Source organism: Gekko japonicus, unplaced genomic scaffold (genome assembly GCF_001447785.1).
Source record: "Gekko japonicus isolate JY-2015 unplaced genomic scaffold, Gekko_japonicus_V1.1 scaffold120, whole genome shotgun sequence".
NCBI classification, from domain to species: Eukaryota; Metazoa; Chordata; class Lepidosauria; order Squamata; family Gekkonidae; genus Gekko; species Gekko japonicus.
In genome coordinates this window covers 1081620-1090541 of record NW_015175973.1, presented here as the reverse complement: position 1 = coordinate 1090541, position 8922 = coordinate 1081620, and the positions used below count along the sequence as shown (strand labels likewise).

Sequence of the window (8922 nt, the reverse complement as noted above, 5' to 3'; positions counted from 1 at the left end):
TGGTGCCTGCCTGCCTGCCTGCTCGCCGGATTATTGATCTGGGGAACCCCACTGGCTCCCGCGCCCTTCCCTGCAATTCTCATTAAGGGTTGTCGGGGAAATGTTAGGAGACATGAAAGCCCCGAGCCATTAGTTCCAGCGCTTTGCTTCTCCCCCCATCCCATCCCTTCCCTTCCCCTCCCCTCCCCGGGAAACAGTAATAAGCAAAACACGCTGCTGCTGCTGCTGCGGCTTGGTTAATTTGGGTCAGGAGGAGACCATGTGTGCGATGGCGCTGCCGACCCCCCCGACCCCCCCTTCTTCCTTCATCTCTCTTTTCCGTTCCCCCTCCCCACCCTTTGCAATCGGTTGAAAGGGATCCCCCGGCCGATCCTGGGGGGAAATGGCCCGATAGGAAACTTTTTCAGGCCAACTTAATATGGGGGGGGGGCGTTTTTGTAACTGCCGGGCCTGGAGGGAGACCTCACTCAGGCCCGGCTGGCCAAAGATGGACTCGCCGGCTTGCTCCTACCCTTCGATCGCATTTGCTTTAAACGAGAGAGAAAAATCTTTTTCTTTACCTTGCGGTCCACAGGGTTAAACTGTACTTGAATCTGGCGGGGAGGCCCTTGAAATTGACAGAGGGTTCTACAGAAGCAGGGAAAGGGCAAAATTGATTAAAGAGAAGGCAGTTCCCTAAAATGTGAAATCCTCACTTTCCCCCCCTCTTCCTCCTTACTATTTGTAATGTGCACGCAAAAAGTTGCTGGAGTGGATTGTCACATTGTTTGGACGTGACACGCTTGCGCAAACAGCTATGAGTATCCTAAACATTTCTTCTTGTCTGTGCTCCTCAGTTTGCGAATGCTTCTCTCTTGCGTTCACGGTGTGAGATTTGGTGTGTACTTGAATCCCTACATTGGCCAGGAAGCTAAAATATTCAGGTGTAAAGAGGGAGGGCGTTCTGGTACTTACTTGAATGTTTATAAACTTCAATAAGTCAAGCAATCTACTTTCAGGCTATTAAAATCTTTCTTGAGCGATCTATTGGATTTAAGGATGTCCTTCCAAAAGCATCCTAATGGATTTTGCTGCTTTAAAATGGAAAGTCATCCGCATTTTTGCTAAAATTAACTTCTTTTTTTGCTTTAAATTAAAAAAAAATGATGTGATTCACTGAACTTCAGAGGGGGGAAAAACTGCATAGATCACTTGAGGTTCCTGCCCCTTCTCTTTGGCGGAAGTGCTGCTTCCTATCATATCTTTCCCAGATAACGTACATGGCAGTTAGGGTTCCTTGCTATGTGAAGCATGTAAACGTGTCTCAAACCATACGATCAAAGTGAGGTCAAGCTAATCTATTTGTCTTTTAGTTAACTGATAGTGGCCAAAGATGGACAAGAGGTTTAGATCCCGAACTAAAATGCTGGATCAAATAGCTAGTTACTGCTCAGATTCAGAGGTTTTCATACTGTCACTATAATTTGCATGATATAGTTAAAGTTTCCAGAATTAAATGAGGAATTTACCTAGTTAAAAATTTCAAATATCGAGAGAGAATGCTTTGATCATAGTATTTTCAACTCTCCAAATTGTTTCCTTAAGGAGACTTACACACGTCCGGACGATTGGGTTGTAGGAACTGACAGAAGTCTTTGAGAAACTGGGAGTGCCAAAACTGTTCTGAGAAAGGTGTCAAAGATATTATAAGACCCCTTCCTTGTTGCCTTGTGGTTCATTTGCTACTCTGATGATGGGCCAGCTCTTATTCTGTAGGATGTGCAAAGGGGGTGGGAGAGCCGTGGGGAAGCGTATAGTGGTTCTAGTCTGAGGGGGTATTCTCCAGACACATGACTGGACAAATGGGCCTGAGAAAATTCCCCTAGTCTCCGGAACTGTTTTTCTGAACAAGTCATTGAGTAGATGTGTCTCGATTTCATGTCTTTTACACCCCTATATTCATGAAGACATCAAGCTAACAAGTTAAGATGCAGTGGACTAGTCTTTTTTGTTTTTTGATTCTGATAATCGAAGTCAGACTTATTGGTGTAACATCTTGGAGTTATTTCCCCCCCCCCAGTGGATTATACTAAAATGTTTGGGGAGGGTGGGTTGATAGTTTTTTGTTTTTTGAGAGAGAGAGAGAAAGGGAGAGAGAAATGATTGTCACTTTTGGGAATTCACACCGAGATAGATACGGTTGAGCACTGATGCACATATGTGATAAAAGTTTGGTTCCAATAAAATGTTTCAGGCTAAGGCCAAACAGTATAGCCAGCAGTTGTGGAATATTTAGTTTTACTGCTTAACATATTCTTCTTCTTAGGGATCTTAATGGAAACAATATCACAAGGATCACGAAAACTGATTTTGCTGGCCTAAGGCACCTTCGAGTTCTGTAAGTTGAGTTCTCTGTGTGTGTTTTTATCTGTTATTACTCTATGCCGCAGATGTAAAGTCCTCTGCAAAATAACTTCTTTAACAAACAAGCCTAATTCTTTACTTAACCTCTGAAATAACAGCATCTAAACTTACACAGCATGAGAAAAAGCAGTTGGGAGATGACATAAAAGTTTGGAAGGATGCCACACTGGCAATTCTGTATTTTAGCCACTTGTGGCTTTATGCTTTTCCTCAAATCTATAAATACAGCAAAATATCTGCCATTCGGAAACCAGATAAATTTTAGCAAGTGAAAAAGAATAGAAAAGGATATTTTGGATTTTTTTTTTAAAGGACTGACTGAAATAAACTGTTTGGATGCATTGCTGCCATAAAGTTGTATGTGCAATACATTTTGAACTTAGTTTTTGGCTTGGTGCAGAAAGTAAATGAAGGAGAAAAACGTTATTGATATACCTGTATTTTTATAGCAAGTTCTATTTTGTATCAAGTTCCAGCTCTATTTTTACACCAGTGACATTGATTTTAAATCCAAAATAGTTTTATTAGCCGTCAAGACATTCTTTAATGTAATCTCCCTTACTTTGTTAACATTTGTAGGACATGTTTTTTAATGTGAAGCTTAAGAAAATGGCTTAGTAGTGATTGCTGTTCTATAATAATAGAAAACACTTGTAAATTGGGAAGTAACTAGACAGCTAATTTCAATCATTCCTGTAAAAAGGAAGAATTGCAAACTTTCTTTGAGCAGACGCTTTCTCATTATATCACTTGCAAAACAATTAATTATGAAATATATTTTAAAATGACTTCAACTCCCTCCCCTTCCAGTTCTTAACAAAGTTGTAATGTCTACATGCTATGAAAACAGTAGCTTATTTCCTTGTTCCTTAGGTAAGGGGTTTATTTTTCTCACCGTTGACCTTCAAGTTCTTGAGCAGGTTTAAAGTCTCATTTTTAAGAATAGAATGGAATGGGTTATCCCCCCCCCCCAGAACATATGTCACAGTGGAGTGTAAGGTGACAAGTCTTAAACACATTAAATTGGATGTGAAGTCTCAGGCTAGAGTGAGAATTACAGAGTTAATAAAGGGGAGAGGATTGCATGCTTCCCCATTGCCGAAATGCAGTAATAACAGGTGTTAATCATTGTTTGATTACTGGCTCCTTTAAAACTCTTTACTTTGATTTGCAGTCAGCTCATGGAAAACAAGATTAGTACCATTGAGAGGGGAGCATTCCAGGACCTGAAAGAGCTGGAGAGGCTGTAAGTATTTTTTTAAAAATTATTATTATTAATTCTAAAAATTACACTGCAAGTTGGTATGAAGCCCTCCTCTCTTTCCCCCCTTTCTACTGTGTGTTAAACCGGTGGGATTTGTTCACACTCTTGGATTACTTATTGGAAGACAGAATAAAATTCAGCAGTTGGCTCCTGGTGTTGTTTGCCTTAGCTGGAGAATCTGAACCGAAAATTTGGGTTTTAAAAAACGGAGCAGGGAGACTAACCTGCCAGTTGCAGCAATATAAACGTGAGGATAATTTCTGCGGACTCTCACAGCCATTCGTTGACTGTGCTTTCAGCGACAATAATGCGTTAAGTGTGCTGTTTGTTCCTCCACTGAAACTTTTAACAATGCATACATTTGAGTTTCTAATCTTTGCCCCTTGTATGGATTCCTTATGCCCGGTATGACGCAGAAAAACAAAACTTGGGTAAGATTAAAAATCGTTAGTTAAAGGCAGCGTCAGGAGGCCTGCAAATCGTGGATGGATGAAACAATACGCAGAGAAGTCTGTGGTGGGCCGTAAGAAGCCAATAAAAAGTTTCATGACTAAAGGCCTGAGCAGTAAATGCTTAATTTTTTTCCTCATTTGTCGCATTCTGTCTACGTTTCTTCGAATGTGTTATTTCTGCTGTGTGGGTATTGCATTTTTCTGGCTCTCCTAACTGCAGGAGTTTGCGCTTGGGGAGTGTACTTCATCACAGACAAGATTTTATGAATTTTTGGGCATTTAGTCCTCATTTGGTGTACTTCCGTGTTGTACAGTTCTTGATTATGTGTTGTAATTGGCAACATCAACAAGTTCCTTTGCTTACACGGATATTTGTTGGAAACTTTTTTTTTTTTAAAGCTTTTGTGAGGTTGAATTAAAAACAAGAACAGGGCATCTGTTTTCTTCTCTCTCCCCCATCCCCATAAAGTTCTCTTTCTGTGTAGCAAGGGACTTTCAGTAATACCATTTAAATGTTGAAAAGTCTTGGGTCATCGTTTTATCGATTGGCAAAGCCACAAGAAAGAGAAGGCTGATTTTCTGTTTCAGTTGTGCAGGGGAAAAAGGGAATTTGAAGAAATGCTGTGTCCTATAAGCTTTAATCATAGGCTGTTGTAAACTTTTCATGATGCTGCTGTTTGAGTGCTGTTTAAAGGTGTTGGAAATACATGTTTCGTAAGAATGGATTGTATATATTTTGATCATATGTGTCTGAGGTCCATAGTATGTTCCTTTGCTGAGTACTAGTATCCAGTTCTCCTAGGTTACACTTAACCTTTGTGCTGTGGGTTGCAGAAGATCTGTCTGGATGCTTATGAAATCAGAGTCGTTGGATCAATTTCCTGTCAGATGTCGTGTTTTTGAACTGCTTATATGATTTCCTGCTGGCTTTCAAGGGGTGAAGTTTGTCACTCACCCAAGGGTTGCTGTTAGTTGAAGTTCTTGTGCACTACCAATATCTGCACGGAGCTTGTTGTTTCAGTAAACATTATCTGATAGTACGCTATCCCTGATTTTGAGAACTGACTTTTCCGGGAAGGTTTTTTTCACAAGTGACTTTTGTAAGGCTGAACTATACATATATGTCAAGAAACCATTAAGACCCATTCATAATATAGATGTTATTTGGTGTAAGCCAGTTGTTACATACTTGGTCAATTGTCCTGCTGATTTCATATTCAGAAATGTACCGTCATTTCAGTTGGGGGTGAGTAGGATTGTACCTTGTGCCCTAAATTTTAAACACGCCTATACATTTGATTTATATTTAAATTCTCTCTCCTTCCAGTGTTTTTGATGAACTTAGCATAAAATCATTATCGGTTTTATATAAAACAAATGATGGCTGGCCCATGACTTAAACGTTGCATGTTAAGAAAGGGTGGCTGGGTGGGATACAAAGCAAAAAGGGGATGTCATGAACTTTTCCCCTGCAACCCATCTCCTCGAAGTTACTGGAAGAGGGCCCAGCTGGGAGGATGGGTGAAAACAAAAGGCCCTAGCACTACTTTAGTTTCTCTGTAGAACAAAGTTTTCAGTTCAGTGGCGCCTTTAAGACCAACAAAGTTTAATTCTGGGCATAAGCTTTCATGCGCATGCACACTTCTTCCCGTGAAAGCCAGAATTAAACTTTGTTGGTCTTAAAGGTGCCACTGGACTCAAAACTTTGTTCTATTGCTTCAGACCAATATGGCTACCCACGCGAATCTTTGTTCTTCTATATCACACACTGGCTTGACACATGAGTGACGTATCTGGCCCTTGTTTTCAGAGGAAGGTTTGTTGCCATTGGATTTAGTTTGGCTCTGGGGGTAGAACTGGCACATCAGGAACCACTGCCCTTTCCCCCTTCTCAAAAACCAGCATCAATGAAAGTGTAGATGTACGTGCTTTTGTGTGAGTAACTTTGGTGGGTTTGTTTGGAGGGGGGCGGACAACTGCCCAGTATCTTGGGTAAAAAGGCTCAGAAATTGTTCAAAGAATCAGGGTTAGCTTTTTTAACTGTCAAGATCTTTTTCTCTACCCCCATCGTACTAGTAGCCTCACAGGTTTCTTTTCAGGGCAAGGTTCAAATCAGGCGTTCCAGTGTGAAAGTATGGATTATAATTTTGAATGAAACCTGATATATTTAGGATCTCTAAAAACCATCCTCAACTGTTGGCCGAGAGCAGATATTTCATATTTGGGACAGAACCCTGAAATTCCTCTTGGCTGTTGCTGTGCCCATATGATGGAGGCATGTTTGTTGTCTGGCAGCCAATTCACCTTTTTTGGGATTCTGGAATTTCCTAAGAAATCCACTGATGCGCTCATCAGACATTTCCTTTGGTCACGCACATGGCATGACAAGTACTTCCTGTTCACACGCAGAATATTTTTGCATCAAGCGCCGTGTTTTTTTTTTAGCAAATTAGTCTAGCTACAGTGACACTGTTAGACATATCGAATTGTCGTGGTATAGTTGTTGGCGCCGAATACTGTTGGCTCTCAAATGCTCTGTGGTGCCGGAGTTTCTTACAGATTAGCCTGGTGTTGTAACATTTTCAGAGCAGGCCTATTCGTGATTCTGCTGCGCACCACATGTGTAAATGTTATGTAGATCTGATCCTGTGTTCTCTTAGTAGCAGCAGGCATGTGTTTAGTAGCAGAGTGAATACGGTCATTCATACAGCACTCCTGGCAACTCGTCCACCATCCCCAGTCACCGTAGTGCTTGTTGATGCTCCTGCATCGTTGCTTTCTGTGCAGTCTGATCAACTTGCAGTGAGGTTGTCACGGGATTTGCCTAAGTTCTTCTCCCATGCACAGTACAGAAGCCTGCTTTCAGGAAGAGACCATGACATCTTTCCAAGCACACTCTTCCCGTGGCCTAAACAACAGAAGGCAGCAATTGACACCTACAGCCACAGATTTTGGGGTTCCTCTCAGATCCCGTGGCAGCCAGATTCTCTTCTGGCCAGGGCTGGGCGGGTAGGATGATAACCATGAAGACTGCTGAACTGTTGTGTAGGAGGCCCGCATGTAGTACTCCTAGATGAACTTCCTTGCTTGGAGAAGGTACAAAGGATTCCATAGGTGCAATAGAGAACCAGTTTGGTGTAGTGGTTAAGTGCCCGGACTCTAATCTGGGAGAACTGTGTTTGATTCCCCACTCCTCCACTTGTAGCTGCTGGATAACCTTGGGCAAGTCCTAGTTCTGTCAGAGCTGTTCTTGAAAAAGAGCAGTTCTCAGTCAGAACTTTCTCAGCCCTACCTACCTCACAGGGTGTCTGTTGTGGGGAAAAGAAGGGAAAGGAGTTTGTAAGCTGCTCTGAGACTCTAAGGGCAGGGTATAAATCCAATCTCTTCTTCTTTTTCTTCTTCAGTACTGGAAAACACCAGATTTTAGTTCCCGATGATGGGAACAAGTATGTTTGGAAGGAACAGAGATTACATGTGAGCAAGGCATGGTGTTGAAACGTGAAAGAGAAATAAGTGAGTTGTAGGTCAAATCAAGCCTGAACTCTCTCTAGAAGCTAAAATGACCAAACTCAGGCTATCGTGCTGTGGTCGCTTTATGAAAACCCAAGAGTCACTGGAAGAGACAATAATACTAGGAAAAATTGAAGGCAGCAGGAGAAGGGGAAGACCCAGCATGAGACATATGGACTCAATCAAGGAAGCCATAGCCCCCAGTTTGCGGGACCTGAGCAATGGTAGGGCATTCTGGAGGACATTAATTCATAGGGTTGTCAGAAGTAAGAAGTTACTTGCTGGCACTCAACAAACACACACATGCCCAATGCATGCTGCGATGGCAGAATTACAGGAGGTGGCGTCATTGTTGGCTGGTAGCTCAGTGGGAAGTCTGCAGTGTGAAACAGGAGATGGAGGTTCAGCCTCTACCCCTAGAAGTTAAATATGTGACCTCCACAGGGTACATCTGATCTTTTGGGCATCCTGCCATCAGCAGCATCAAATTTTGATGGAAAAAGGGGCAGGAAGTGGGAATAGAACCCAGTCTTCCTTTTCAGAGAACGCCCTACTCCACAACAGCAAACCCTACCCCTAAAGGGGACCAAGTCCTTTAGAGTCTTTGTGTGCTCCCTTCTCTGTGTGGGGCCATATTGCATTGGCTGTCCATTCCAAGAGGAGCCAGGTTACATCCCCTGCCATCCTTTCTTGGAAGAAAAAGCTGACAAGCCTGCTCTAGGGGTGTGCTTAACAAAATTGCCCAGCTGAAGATATATGCAGAAATGGTTGGTTCAGGTCAGTTCACTGATTTTCTGGACTAGCATTACAAATCCAGGTTGTTTGTTTAATGGAACGCCCTTCCCTGAAATAATCTGTGTTTTTGTTTTTGAGTTTGGATGTTTACCAGCCCAGCAGCATGCACTCAACTTTTTCTTTGATTCCACTGGTTTCCGGGCAGCAGAATGTCTGCCTTCCTTGCAAGGGAGGAGCATCGCTCCTTTGTTGGGGTGGAGTCCTTTTGTCCTTTGCAACTACTATGACTGGTAAAATAGAGAGCTGCGGGCAGCTTGTTCAGGGGCCTATAGAATTCGAGCTCTTGGTCCAATTTGCTTGAAACTTGGGGGTTTGTTAGAGGACAGACAGCGCCCACTCTGCTGCAATTTTGATGACATCTGGTTGAAAAACAGCAGCTCTAGCCTTCCTGAAAGACGCCCCCCCCCACTGGGACTGTCCCAATGGCAGACTGCCAGGAAGGAACCAGGGAGCGGGAGTCTGCAAAAGTAGAGATGCCCTAGAATGAATGACAGGAAT

The 8922-nt window shown here is 42.5% G+C and overlaps 1 protein-coding gene across 1 annotated transcript in view; it reads left to right on the top strand.

Moving 5' to 3' along the window:
• The window catches only part of SLIT2 (slit guidance ligand 2), a 455701-nt gene that overhangs the window by 700 nt on the left and 446079 nt on the right, over positions 1–8922 (top strand). The window contains exons 2-3 of the mRNA XM_015426100.1: positions 2306–2377; positions 3578–3649. Of these exons, the coding sequence (XP_015281586.1) occupies positions 2306–2377; positions 3578–3649 (144 nt within the window). The remainder of the gene's footprint in view (positions 1–2305; positions 2378–3577; positions 3650–8922) is intronic.